The sequence below is a fragment of the Calliphora vicina genome, chromosome 5 (genome assembly GCF_958450345.1).
Source record: "Calliphora vicina chromosome 5, idCalVici1.1, whole genome shotgun sequence".
In the NCBI taxonomy this organism is placed as follows: Eukaryota; Metazoa; Arthropoda; class Insecta; order Diptera; family Calliphoridae; genus Calliphora; species Calliphora vicina.
The window spans coordinates 27,649,786-27,664,770 of NC_088784.1; the positions used below are offsets into that span (position 1 = coordinate 27,649,786).

Below are 14,985 nucleotides of genomic sequence, written 5' to 3' on the forward strand. Positions count from 1 at the left end.
ATATTGATGTATGAATCATATAACGATCCAGAATATATATATCGATGGCTTAATATAAAAAGGTTCTAACTCGTGTTTTTTTTTGTAAGTCCAGATTTCCGTTTATTTCGATAAATGGTCCGATCATATATCATAATTAGCCAAAAAAAGCCTTTTTATATTAAGCCATCGATATATACATTGTGGGGTCACAAATGAAAAATGTAGAAATTACAAACGGAATGACAAACTTAATATACCCTTGCCACTCATGGCGAAGGGTATAACAAGTAAGCGAGCTATATTCGACTGTACCGAATCTTATATATCATTCACAAAATTATACTTTAAATTACAAATTTTAAATATTTTTAGGTAAACAAAATTAAAATTTTTTCCAAATTTTTTTTAAAAATTAAAAAAAAAATTAAATTCATTAGTGAAAAAAAAATACGAAAAAAAAAATGTTTTTGGTAAAAAAAATTTGGGTTCCTGATTTTGACCCAAGTCCAAGTACTATAAGCTTATATACATCGTTGCAATGGACTTTGAAATATCTATAATTAGATATCCATATTGTCTATATTAATGACTTAAAGTATGGTCACACATGGCAAATATTTGCTCAAAAAAACGTAACCACTTTTTTATACCCTTCACCTTCGTGAGAAGGGTATATATTAGGGTGGCCCTTAATAAACGAAAGTTGGATTTCGGCCATTCTCACCCTCCAGTTTGGTGAACATTAGTAAAATAATCATCCTGAAAAAATTTTAGGTAAATCGGTTGGGGTTAAGACGTTCCGCAAGCTCTTTGAAGTTTTGAGATGCATTTACAAGGTGAAAAATGCATTTTTTTCAGTTTTTGTAAAAATTTTGCCATTAAAAAATTACTTTTGTAATTGAATTTAAAAGAATCGAAATGAGTACGTAATTGTCGTTCTAATGAGATATAAAAAACAGAAATCGGTCAAAAAATCTTAAAGTTATTAAAAATTCGCCAGGCCTTTATAGTGTCTTAGGCCACTACAACAAGAAATGTAGGAACAAAATTAACATATTTTGATAAATATTAAAATAAAAGCTCATTTTTACTTAAAATATATCCATATTTACTTGTATATGAGTTTTTGTCTTCGTAGGATACCGTTAACCTATTCGCAGGTACGGCCAAAAAAATAATTATTTTTTAACGGCAGTTTCAAAACTCCATTTTAAATTTTTTAAAAATTTTGTTAAACAAATTTCAGATTTTTTTTTATCATCTCATTGGGATTTATTGAGAACATAATAGGGAATAAAAATATGAAAAAATTATTATTGAAATATCTCTCATAGTTTTTCTGTACCTGCATTTAAATTTTGAAATTTTCGAGAAAAACCAATTATTTGGCGAATGAGCTCTATTTCCTTACTGTTATAAATTTTAAGTAAAACCAATTCAGAATATTATAGTCCAGATAATTCTAAATATACTCTGAAAGTTTTACTAAAATTGGAAGACCGTAAACCTTAAATCCTGAAGGTCAAAGGTCAAATTTTTCAATATTTTGAATTTCTAATTTAAAGAGCGAAATGTTGTATATTATTGGGCCGATTTTGATGAAACTTAACAAAAATATAAGACAAAGCCTAGTATTTACAAAAACAGCAGACATATTAAAATTAACCCTATATAGAACTTGGGGTTAAAATGAACCCAAACTTCTTAAATAAAATTATGATTTTAAAAGTTAAGGGTTAATTTTAAAATTTAAAATTTTACCTAAAATTTTTTCAGGATGATTTTTTTACTAATGTTCACCAAATTGGGGGGTGAGAATGGCCAAAATCCAACTCCAGCTTGGACCACAAAGGGACAAAAGAGGGCAAAATTTGTACCACCCATACAAAGTAAATAGTTATTTTCGAATATCTGCAGAACTAAAATTGTGACTATCTTCAAACTTTATACGAATCAATTTCGTATCACTGTTTGAAGTTTAACTAAAAATGGGATGGATCGGAACAGGGGGTGTGACACCTCCCATACAAAGTAAATAGTTATTTTCAAATATATGGTGAACTATAATTGTGGAAGTTTTGAAATTTAGTCCGAATAGCACCCTTATCATGGTGCTGAAAATGGGCGGTATTAAATTAGTGGGCGTGGCACCTACCCTACAAAGTAAATAGTTATTTTCGAATATCTGGAGAACTGTAAATGGGAAAGGCTTCAAACTTCATATGAGTTAATTTCTTATCAGTGCAAGAAGTTAGTAAAAAAAATGGGAAGGATCGGAACTCGGGGTGAGTCACCTCCCATACAAAGTAATTAGTTATTTCTAAATATCTTGAGATCTATAATTACTAGATTCTTCCTACTTTGTCCGAATAGCCCTCTTATCATTTTACATAGAATAGCTGAAAATGGGCGGGAGTGGATAAGTGGGCGTGGAACTTCCCATACAAAGTGTATAGTATTTTCGAATATCTGCAGAACTATTATTACGACAGCCTTCAAACTTTTTACGAATCAATTTTTTATCAGTACATTAAGTTTATCCAAAAATGGGACGGATGGGAACAATTGGTGTGGCACCCCTTCTTAATTTCTGGCATAACAGGACGTAATTTACACAAAATTTAAAGACTCTTACAATTAGATTCACTTGATATTCGAATATTTATATATTTTATATACAATGGTAACAAAATAATTCAGTTGAAGCATTACTTTAACTATTATAATAAATAGCTTTCATATCATTATAAGGAGTCTGACTAAAAATAGGCGAATGTCTTAAAAAAAGCTTCAAGATTTTTTAAAATCACAGGATATTTTTTATACCTTCAACGGCATAGTATGCAATTAATCACAAACAAGAAATTCCGGTATTAATTATATTCATTTATTAGCTTATAAAATCTTTTCACATTTTTTTTTATTTTACTTCGACAGGGGTAGCGAAGCGCAAAGTATATATATTCTGTATCCTTATAGATAGCGGAGTCGATTAAGCCATGTCCGTCTGTCTGTCTATCCGTCTGTTGAAATCAATTTTCTGAAGACCCCTGATATCTTCGGGATCCAAATCTTCAATAATTCTGTCAGACATGCTTTCGAGAAGTTTCCTATTTATAATCAGCAATCGGTCCACAAATGGCTGAGATATGAGGAAAAAACTAGGACAATCTCGATTTTTTATCTATATCTGGATTACTAAGTCATTAATATAGACAATATGGATATCTAATGATAGATATTTCAAAGACCTTTGCAACGACGTATATAAGACCATAGTAAGTTGGACCTACAATGGGTCAAAATTGGAATATTTTTTAACCAGATTTTTTTTTTACCAAAAAAAAATTTAAAAAAAAAATATTAAATTTAAAAAAATTTTAAATTTTAAAATAACAATTCGAAAATTTTTTTTTTCCAAAAACTTAAAAAACGATTGGAAAAAAAATTTTTGTTTACCTAAAAATATTTAAAATTTTTATTTTGAAGTTTAATTTGGTGAAGGATATATAAGATTCGGCCCAGCCGAATATAGCTCTTACTCTTTTTCAAATAAAACTCCATTAAAATTTTGTTGTTGTTTATCGTAAACCACCATTTTATTTAATATTATTTACTTTTTTGATTCTTTTTCTTAATTTTTGTTTTCATTCTTAGCAAAAAACAAGTACATAACAAATTATTATTATTTTTTGTTTGTTCTATGTTATTACATCGTTAATTAACAACAATTCCATATAAATTTGTTATTACTAAAATTAGCTGTTTTTGATCATATTACCAAGAAAGAAAAATTAACATAAAATGAGATTACAAAATATTTTAAATTTTTTACATACGAAATAAAAAAAAAATCACAAAATTACAAGACAAAAAACATTATAAAAAAATATAATTAAAATAAAATTTAAAAAAAAATATTGCCACTTTTATATGTATATTGTTTAATATTAAGGAAGATAGAGAAAAATTATTATTAATAGTTTAATAACAAAAATTATGAATTAATTGTATTACAAGGATTCACAAAGACAACATTTAAACATAAATATTTATAGTTTAGTTTAATTGAATTTATACTTTATACTTTATAATTCTAATTATAACTTTTAAAATTCGTTAAGAAAATTATGAATTAATTTCTTTTATTTATATTGGTTCCATGTGCGATTATTTTGTTAAATATGATGCCATTTTATTCTAAAACTGTGTGGTAGCCTTGAAAAATCCAACACTTAAGTAAGTTTAGTTTGTGTTCCAAGTGTTCCAATGGCTTTTGCTTTGAGGTTTTTCTCCATGCTGCTGTGTTTTAGTAAAGAAATGAGGCATCATATATCCAGGCTTTTGTTTAAATTATTTTATTCTATTTTTTAGTTTTTTTTATTAAATTTTTTATTCATTATTGTTTTTTTTTAGAATTTTCTTAGTTTTTTTTTATTGAAAAATTTGTTGCTTTTATTTACTTTAAAAAATAAAAGTTATAGAGAGAACGTTTGTTTGTTATTCGTTAGTTATGTTAAAATTATCTTTATTAATTATTTTTAAATAATTTCTTTATTTTAATTTGTTCATAATTTTCTAATGCTTCTATCTGCTGCTGCTGAATTAAGTTTTGTTCTGTAAAGATATTTAAACGAAATTTTATTAGTTTTCTAGAAAAATAATTGAAATTTTATATAAAAAGTTTAAGAAATTAACAAAAATTAAGCTGGAAATATTTAATAGGCTTAAAAAAATCGAAAGTTATTAAATTAAAAATACGAAAAACAAATAAAATAATCAAATTAAAGTAAATTTAAAGCGACTACATGCGGACTTGCTTAAAGGCAGTTACATTTGGAAATTATTAGATTTTCATTTTAATAATTTTAAAAAAATTTTGAAAATTTCATGTTTTAGCAGACATTTTCATTTATGCCCTTATGAAAAACCCTAATTGTGGATATTTTTTTCCAAAATTCGAGCTCTGTTCGCCAAAGTTATAGAGCATTTCCTCAAGTCAAATCATATTCAGCGATGAGGCTCATTTCTGGCTTTACAAGTAGGTAAACAAGCAGAATTGTCGTTTTTGGAAAGAGCACAATCCTCATGAGATTCCATTACATCCCTAACGAATAACTGTTTGATGAGGTTTACATGCCGAAGGCGTCATTGGCCCATTTGTCTTTAAATCCGAAACTGAAGCCAACATTTCCGTGAATGGCGAACGCTACACGCAAAAGACTCGTGATTTTCTTTTATTACTCATGTTATTGTAAATCATTTGGACTCTTGAGACTCCATTACATCCCAAACGAATCACTGTTTGGTGTGGTTTACATGCCGAAGAAGTCATCGTCCCATTTGTCTTTAAAGCCGAAACCGGTGCCAACATTTCAGTGAATGGCGAACGCTACAGGCAAATGATTCGTAATTTTTTTATTATTCCTCATGTCATTGCAAATCATTTGCAGGAGAAATGGTTCCAACAAGACGGTACAACAGCGAGTGAAAATATCACTTTGTTGAGCCAAAACGTTTGGAGACTGAATTGTCTCAAGAAATGGACCTGTGAATTTTACCTACTTTTTGTGGGGTTACTTCAAATATCTGGTCTATGCTGATAAACCTGCAATGACTGATCATTTAGAAGCCAACATTCGAAGCTCTGTTGAAGAAATAAGACCGGATATAATCGAAAAAGTGGTGCAAAATTTGACCGACAGGATGGCGTTCATATGTCTCAGTCCTCTCAAGAGACTCTCAAGTCAAAAATTTTCAGTAGAGGCAAACAACTGTTTCCCTTATTAAAACATTGCAATAAAAGTTGAAGGCGGATACATCTGTATTTTTTCGGCGAAAGAGTAGAGAAAATGATGTAAGAATTTTACAGTGGGTAGATATGACCACTGTACATCGATTTCTTGCAAATAGTGAAAATTTTTGAGTTCACTCTCTTTAGAGTAACCAGTGCGATATATTCTGGAACCTCAAAAGATTCTAAGTCTATCTAGCTATGTCCATCCGTCCGTTTGTCTTTTGAAAACACGATAGGGCCCAAACGAAAGGAGTTAGCTGGCAGAAATTTTCCACAAATACTCTCTGTTGATAAGGTTGGTTTGGTATATCGATTCATGATTTCACAAAGCTTCCATACAAATTTCTCGCCGGAATACTGTTTGATTAGTCATAAATATGTTGATTATTCGGCAATAGGAGACCAAGTATTGAAGCCGAGAGATCTTGAAACACGATTTTGCATGTCCGAAATGATGTTTGAACGCTATAAAAGAAAATAATTTTTCACCGAATCATTACTAGCGATGAAAAATGAATCCGAAGCGTAAGAGATTGTACGTGAAGCCCGGCCAACCATCCGAATCGACACCAAAGTCAAATATCCATGGCGCTAATTTAATTCTTTGATTTTGGTGGAACCAAAAGGGCCCTATACATTATGGGCTGCTGAAATCTTTCATATATATTATATTATAAGCTGCTGACCATCGCAGGGAATCTGTACCGAACGCAACTGATTCGTTTGATGAGAGCATTGAGCGAAAAACTCTCAGAATATATGGCCAAGCATGAAATCGTAATATTCCATCATGACAACGCTCGGCTACGGGTTGTATGAGCCAAATTAAACATGTTTAATTTCTTGTTATTCCAACAAAGTGGGTACACTAAATATCCATGTTTCATTCTGTTTATGGGACAGCAGAGCAAAACATGATCAATAATGACTGGAGTCTGAGAGAAAATATGACTGTTGGAAAACAAAATGTTATAAACTCGCATTTTGATTCCAGAGATAAGATCATTTTGCCTTCATTACACATCAAATAGGAAGTGGTATGTAAAGGCATTAGATAAAACTGGATCATGTTTTGCTTTTCTTTCAAGAAAGGTTCCATGTTTGGGTACAGAAAAATTAAAAGCTGGTATTTTTGATGGCCCACAAATAAAACAACGATTTCATATATTCAATGAATGATTTAGAAGCAGAGGCATGGAAATCGTTTATTGCCATTGTTAAAATTTTCTTAGGAAATCAGAAGGCTGAAAATTAGCTTTAAAAAACCAATAATATAATATGAGCATAAAAATATACTATCTGCTTAGTCATTTAGACAGAAAAGGAGAACGTTTCTATTAAGATTTAAAAGTGATGAAAGATAGATACCAAGGTCGCTGTAATATACATATTGTTACGAATTTGCATTATCAATTTGAATTTAATGGACTGTAACGGCTGCTTGCAACATTCCTCATGTTTATAAATATTTATAATCGGAAGAAATTTCGACTTATTAACAATGTTTATAACACGCTGTTATTAACCTGCTAAGAGCTCTAGAACATTCAAGATTTGTCCGTTAGATAATTCATGAAACAACTAGCAGATGGCGTATATAAATAGTAACAGCGAGTTGAAGAGTAGTATATCGTAGGCGCTGTTAGAATTCTCATCAACTGTATTACCAGTGTAAACAGTTGATGAGAAAGTGCGTTTTGTATTAAAAGTGAGTGACTATTTAAATTGTTTTAATTTAGATAAATAAAAAGTTTTACAATTGTTTGTTTGCAATTGAAAAAAAACGAGTTATTTGAATGAAATAAATTACCGATTACTTTTGGAGTATCACGAATGAGTATCCTAAGGATCTTTATCATAAAAAATCTAAAAAAATAAGCTTCTAATCTGTACAATAATTTAATAAAATGTAAAATCGTTTATTTTCGAAAACTGAAATTTCACGATTATACATTTAGTATCAGTGTATCGAATGTATTTAAAATCAGTTTTAGTTTTGGTGGCACCAAATATATTTATGTAACTTGTAAAACAATCAAGAGCAGTAAGATTGAAATTAATAGCAAAGCGATAAAATCTGTCTATAAATCATTAAATATTATATGGGGCTTACAAGGGCGGTTGGAGGACTTATATTATGCCAATGACATATGTATGTCTACTTAGCCAATAATTCTCAGAGATGCAGTTGAAAATTTCCACCATCAATGAGATCGCAAAACTAGTTGGGCTGAAAATAAATATACCCAAAACTAAATCATCGGTTTAATGCAACACATATCGTCGATAATATTTAATATTTCGAAACAAAATCAAATTATTTAATTCCAAAATAAAATCCACTCTGTAACAATATCCAACAAACAACTTTGGATGCCTATTGAAACAGAAATAAAAAAGCGGAAATGGAGTTGGATAGGTCACACCTTCCGAAAACCAGACGATGCCATTTTCAAGAAATGCTTAGACAGGATCCCGCAGGGAAGCGGTTACAAACAACATAACTTTCGAGATTGCGAAAGAAGTGGACGAACGAATTTAAGCATCGAACCGACGATCGAGATTGTTATGGCCCTACGTTTCCTCGAGGAGTATATATTTTAAAATGAAAACAAACATTTTCCCAAAATTATCCCAACAAAGATATCCCGGAAATTATACACTTTAATAGAATTTAGATAACACTAATTTTACGATGTTTAAAAGGTTTAAGTAAAATTTTATAAAAAGGTTACAGTTCCTAGATCTAGGATCTCTAAGGATTACCATTTGTTAACCAGTTCGTTGCATAATTTGGGAGGTTTTCCGTTGCTGAACTGGAAACATATTTTATTTGGAAGATGGAAATTTAAGCAATCAAAAGCATAATTTAAGCAGTTAAAGTTTTTAATATGGCAAACATATTTAAACAAGTGATTAAAAATATTTAAATAATTTGTTTTTTTATATTATTAAAGCTTTTAATAATTTAAGCGTTAGAACATAATCCGGATCCATGAAACTCACAGAAAATTTTGAAACAAGGCAAACATTTTACAAAGTTAGAAGGAAAATAGAAAACAGATGTCTAACAAAAGTCTTTAAATAACAAAGACCTCTAATCAGAAACATCTGATTTTATATTAAGGCTAAATTAACATGCTGTTAACATTTTTTTTAATTCAAACAAATCACAAGAAAAACAATAAACTTTTTTTAGATTTTTTTATTATTTTTGGAAAAGAAAACATGCAAAACAAATTCTTCTTACCCAGCTTTTGACTAAAATTTATAACGATGTTTTTTGTTTTTGGTAACAAACAAAATCATTTACTAAATGGACGTTTCGGGAGATTTCATTTTAAAAAGTTACTTGTCACAATAATCGATAATTAAGTATTTGTATGTGTAAAATTGAATTAAGATAAAATTGATTTAGTTTGTAGATTTGCGGCTAAAGAATTTTAAAAGAAATACAAAATTCGAATTTATACTAAACTTTGAAGATCCTGTTTTTGAAGGAATTGGGAGGCACAAACAAAATTTAATTAAAGTTAATTGAGGAAAAAAGAGAGAGAGAAAAATGGAAATACAGGTTAAGATCAGTAACCATTTAATAGGGTTTTATTTAGGTATTTTAAAAAAGCTATTTATAAAAGTTCTAGGTAATAAAAACAAGCTTGAAAATGGGATAAAAACTTACAGAAGTAAAAAAAGCATTTATGTTTAAGCTTTTGAAAATAGGTGTGCTTTAAAAGTTTTGTAATCAAAAAAGCTTTGGGGGTTTCAAGCATATCTATACAAAATATAAAAATTTAGAATTCTTTTTACAAAATTCATTAACAATAATACAGTTTTAGCTTTAAGTAACAAACAAAATGTAAATAAAACATATAAAGCTTTAAATAAGGAAAACTTTAAAATATGAAATCACATAAAAAAGCTTTTAAATAAAGTAAAATTTGTAAACAGCTTTTAAAAAACAAATTAAATGAGGAAATAAATTTAATAAACTGGGAAATAAACTACAATATAAAAATAAGTTTTTCAAAAGCTTTAAGAATATAGGTGCTTTTACAAACGAAATATAAATGTAGTATTAAAAGCTTTATTATATTTAAAATATGTGAAAGCTTTTTGTGTATTTTTCTTTTAAATGTTTTTAAAATATTAAAGTTTAGCTAAAAAGCTTTTTGAATTTTGTCATTTCTTTTAATAATTCCCAAATCTTGGCAAATCAAATCATAACTTGTTTAAATCATTATCTCAAATATACTCTAAAGTATAAGAAGCATTATATTTTTAAACAATTACTTGTTTTTTTACAATAATTTAAATTATCATTTTCTTCTACGAAAAGCTTTACATTAAAAGCTTTCCTTTTATTAATTAAACTTAAATCAAGGTTTTTGGTTTTATTGTTTTTTTGATTATTTTTTTTTAAAAGAAAATAAATGTAAAATGAATAATAATAATAATAAATTACGATTATTTAGCTAAATTAACTAAATGTAAATCTTGTTCTGTGAGTACCGGAATTGAGGCCCTTTTTAAATACCATTAAATTTATTCACAAATAAAAAGAATAAAAGAAAAAGTGAAAAAATAAAATAAAAATATTTAAATTAGTTTATAAATAAGAGTAAATATAAAAAGGTATTAGTTTAATTTCTAAACAGACAACAATTTATGGCAAGAATTTTTAACTATTTTTAATAAAACTTATAAAAATTCTTCCATTTGTTTTCAGTTTATAAAATTTATAACTTTTTTTCACTTTAGTTTATTAAGAAATAAAACTGTATGCTTAAAAGAAAATCAAATACTTACAATTCCATAGAGAGTACAGTTGGATTGGGACATGCTTGTGGTGCACGGACATGACATTGTTTGTGACAAATTAAATGACAGTCACGACACTCATAACCCTGTTTACCAGGTCGTCGGGGTATTGATTTCATACATATAGAACATTGCAAGCCGCTTCTAATAAAATAAATAAAAACAAGTTTAAAACAATTAACAAATATTTAAAAAATTTATAAGTTCACTCCAAGATCTAGTTCAGTTCTAGTTCAGTTTTAGTTCAGTTCTAGTTCAGTTCTAGTTCAGTTCTAGTTCAGTTCAGTTCTAGTTCAGTTCTAGTTCAGTTCTAGTTCAGTTCTAGTTCAGTTCTAGTTCAGTTCTAGTTCAGTTCTAGTTCAGTTCAGTTCTAGTTCAGTTCTAGTTCAGTTCTAGTTCAGTTCTAGTTCAGTTCTAGTTCAGTTCTAGTTCAGTTCTAGTTCAGTTCTAGTTCAGTTCTAGTTCAGTTCTAGTTCAGTTCTAGTTCAGTTCTAGTTCAGTTCTAGTTCAGTTCTAGTTCAGTTCTAGTTCAGTTCTAGTTCAGTTCTAGTTCAGTTCTAGTTCAGTTCTAGTTCAGTTCTAGTTCAGTTCTAGTTCAGTTCTAGTTCAGTTCTAGTTCAGTTCTAGTTCAGTTCTAGTTCAGTTCTAGTTCAGTTCTAGTTCAGTTCTAGTTCAGTTCTAGTTCAGTTCTAGTTCAGTTCTAGTTCAGTTCTAGTTCAGTTCTAGTTCAGTTCTAGTTCAGTTCTAGTTCAGTTCTAGTTCAGTTCTAGTTCAGTTCTAGTTCAGTTCTAGTTCAGTTCTAGTTCAGTTCTAGTTCAGTTCTAGTTCAGTTCTAGTTCAGTTCTAGTTCAGTTCTAGTTCAGTTCTAGTTCAGTTCTAGTTCTAGTTCAGTTCTAGTTCAGTTCTAGTTCAGTTCTAGTTCAGTTCTAGTTCAGTTCTAGTTCAGTTCTAGTTCAGTTCTAGTTCAGTTCTAGTTCAGTTCTAGTTCAGTTCTAGTTCAGTTCTAGTTCAGTTCTAGTTCAGTTCTAGTTCAGTTCTAGTTCAGTTCTAGTTCAGTTCTAGTTCAGTTCTAGTTCAGTTCTAGTTCAGTTCTAGTTCAGTTCTAGTTCAGTTCTAGTTCAGTTCTAGTTCAGTTCTAGTTCAGTTCTAGTTCAGTTCTAGTTCAGTTCTAGTTCAGTTCTAGTTCAGTTCTAGTTCAGTTCTAGTTCAGTTCTAGTTCAGTTCTAGTTCAGTTCTAGTTCAGTTCTAGTTCAGTTCTAGTTCAGTTCTAGTTCAGTTCTAGTTCAGTTCTAGTTCAGTTCTAGTTCAGTTCTAGTTCAGTTCTAGTTCAGTTCTAGTTCAGTTCTAGTTCAGTTCTAGTTCAGTTCTAGTTCAGTTCTAGTTCAGTTCTAGTTCAGTTCTAGTTCAGTTCTAGTTCAGTTCTAGTTCAGTTCTAGTTCAGTTCTAGTTCAGTTCTAGTTCAGTTCTAGTTCAGTTCTAGTTCAGTTCTAGTTCAGTTCTAGTTCAGTTCTAGTTCAGTTCTAGTTCAGTTCTAGTTCAGTTCTAGTTCAGTTCTAGTTCAGTTCTAGTTCAGTTCTAGTTCAGTTCTAGTTCAGTTCTAGTTCAGTTCTAGTTCAGTTCTAGTTCAGTTCTAGTTCAGTTCTAGTTCAGTTCTAGTTCAGTTCTAGTTCAGTTCTAGTTCAGTTCTAGTTCAGTTCTAGTTCAGTTCTAGTTCAGTTCTAGTTCAGTTCTAGTTCAGTTCTAGTTCAGTTCTAGTTCAGTTCTAGTTCAGTTCTAGTTCAGTTCTAGTTCAGTTCTAGTTCAGTTCTAGTTCAGTTCTAGTTCTGTTCTAGTTCAGCTTTTCATAACTTACCCGCTTAAATGCTTGGCAATAAAGGTATGATCATTGTAAATGTGTAATTTTGTGCCTTTACGACGCCATCTGGGACGTTGTGCAATATTCAGAGGAACAATAAAGTGTCTAATGAGGAAAAAAGTTTTAAAGTTTAGAAATAGCTTGATAAAATTGTATTAAAAAATTAGTTTAATAAATTCTATGAAAAAAAAACTAAAATAAAGTCTGTCTAAATTAATTGAAACTTTCAGAGCTTAAAGCTTTATTATTTTTAAACCTGTACTTATGAAAGCTTTCATTTGGAAAGGTTTAAAATTAATTAAGTTAAGTTTATTTGAGACTTTTAAATATTCATACATATTATAGGTATAATGATCTGATTATAAGAAAACTTAAAATTATAATGTGTTGTTTTAATACAATATATTGTTTCACAGAAACAAACTTGTCCGGTTAAAAAAAAAAAATTTATAATAGAGTGTGGTGCTTGCTCCGTTTAAACTTTCACAGCTTTAAGATTTATTATTTTGAAAGCTTTCACATATAAAAGCTTCAAATGAATTATATCGAAGAAAAACGTAAAAATTGTCAAAATTGGTCTGAAATAATCCGTTAAAACTTTCATAGCTTAAAACTTTTTTATTTTTCAAGCTTAATATATGAAAACTTTTATATATAAACGATTCAAATGACTTCAAATCAGAGAAAAATTTAATATTTTTTTAAATAATCCTGAAATAATCCATTGAAACTTGTATAGCTTAAGGACTTATTATTGTTAAAGCTGTGCATATGGAAGCTTTCATATGTAAAAGATTAAAATTAATTCATAGCAGAGAAAAACCTATATTTTTGTTATGCTATTAGTATTATTGTTCGTAGCTTATAGCTTTATGAAAGCTTTCATATATAAAAGCTTAAAATTATCCGAAACAATCCGTTAAAACTTGTATAGCTACATATATATAAAAGCTTTCAAAGCTTTTTCATATGAAAGCTTAATAAACATATGTATATCCAAAAAAAAGTTAAAATTTTTGAAAATATGTCTAAAATAATCCTTGAAAACTTTTATATCTTAAAGCTTTATTAGTTTTCAAGCTATATAAAAGCTTTCATATGAAAATTTTGCATATTAATACAAAACATACATTTTTATATAGAAACTTTAAAAATTATAAAAACATGTAAATTTAACTTTTATTTATATCTTAATTCCTTTATGCTTTAAAGCTTATTTTTAATAGAAAACATAACTTACCTCTTAATACCATTTTCGATAGTTTCCAGCACCAATGTTGATGCTTCATGCACATAAGTTTTTGTGCTGGCTGAGGAAAAACCTGAGATTGCTGAGGACTCTGAAATTGAAGAGCGTCTTGAGTGATCTAATGGGGGTGAAATGCCCATGCGAGGTCCTAAAACCCCAATATTACATGTTGTTTATAATATTTTTATTTTTTGGATTACACAAATTAACCAGTGGATGTATTATTTTGTTTTTCAAAGTAAAAAACAATAATAATGTTTACGCATAAAAATTATAAAAAAATGCGTGCAGGATTTTTGGCATCAAATAGTTTACAAATAATCATAAATAATTAACCATTACACCAGTTATTTACATAGACAAAATAAAACCATAAAGTAGTCAAAGGGGGTTGGTGGTTTGGTTTTTGGTGGATTTGTAGTTAAAGTTGAGGTCAATTAAATCAAAACGCCAAATTAGAAACCCAAAAACAAAACGTAAATTATAATTTGTTTTGTAATAATATGAAATGAGAAGTTAAAAAAAAAGAAAATAAATTAAAATTTGATTTTTCATAAAATAAAAGAATTAAATAAAATTTTGTTTTCAAAGCAATTTATAATAAATAATTTTAAATTAAAAACAAATACATTTAATACATAAATATTTTGTTTTAAATTTAAAAGTGTTTGAGTGTGTGTAGGTGTGTGTAGATGTATATGTGTAAGCATTTTTTTTTAAATAATAGTTTATGTATTTTTGTAGGTGTTAAATTTGTTATACATACAGTTGTTGGTGGAGGTTGATTGTTACACATTTTAATAAAACATTTAGTTAAACATTTAGTGTACAATTTAGTTGAGTTTTTTTTGTTTAAATTAGTAATAAGAGTTTAAATGTTATTTGGTTGTTATTAATTGTTTGAAATGTTATTTTGTTGTAAAGAGACAGAGACAAAGAAACCAAAAAAAAAGAGAGAAACAATTTTAAAATTTCACAGAGGAAAGGGAAATGAAAATGTAAATGGATAAAAAAAACTAAAACATTTAATTTAAAAAATACTAAAAACTGAACAAAAATGTATAAAAAAAAAATCATAAAATGAAGAATATTTTTAAAAGCTTTTCCTGGTAAAAATAGTGATTAATACACGATGACACCTCTTAACAGATCAGTTTTACTTGACATGAGATAATGTAGCCTCACAACTTTTCTATCTAATGGTACACAGCTGTTTAGAAACTTTTTATTTTGGAAATAATTCTGTAGCTTGTGAACGAGTCTAAACTAATGGTCCACATT

General features: G+C 28.6%; 1 protein-coding gene across 17 annotated transcripts in view; it reads right to left on the reverse strand.

Moving 5' to 3' along the window:
• Positions 1-3,551: 3,551 nt before the first annotated feature.
• LOC135959756 (uncharacterized) overlaps positions 3,552-14,985 on the reverse strand; it is a 99,923-nt gene continuing 88,489 nt past the window's right edge. For 8 of the 17 annotated variants that reach the window (XM_065510803.1, XM_065510802.1, XM_065510800.1 and 5 more), the window contains 4 exons: positions 13,696-13,852; positions 12,453-12,560; positions 10,589-10,744; positions 9,847-10,304 (listed from right to left, as the gene is read on the reverse strand). In XM_065510803.1, coding sequence (XP_065366875.1) covers positions 10,247-10,304; positions 10,589-10,744; positions 12,453-12,560; positions 13,696-13,852 — 479 coding nt within the window. In that variant the 3' untranslated portion in view covers positions 9,847-10,246. Of the gene's footprint in view, positions 4,600-9,846; positions 10,305-10,588; positions 10,745-12,452; positions 12,561-13,695; positions 13,853-14,985 lie in introns of those variants that run through there. The other 9 variants (XM_065510805.1, XM_065510814.1, XM_065510797.1 and 6 more) reach the window with 3 other exon arrangements.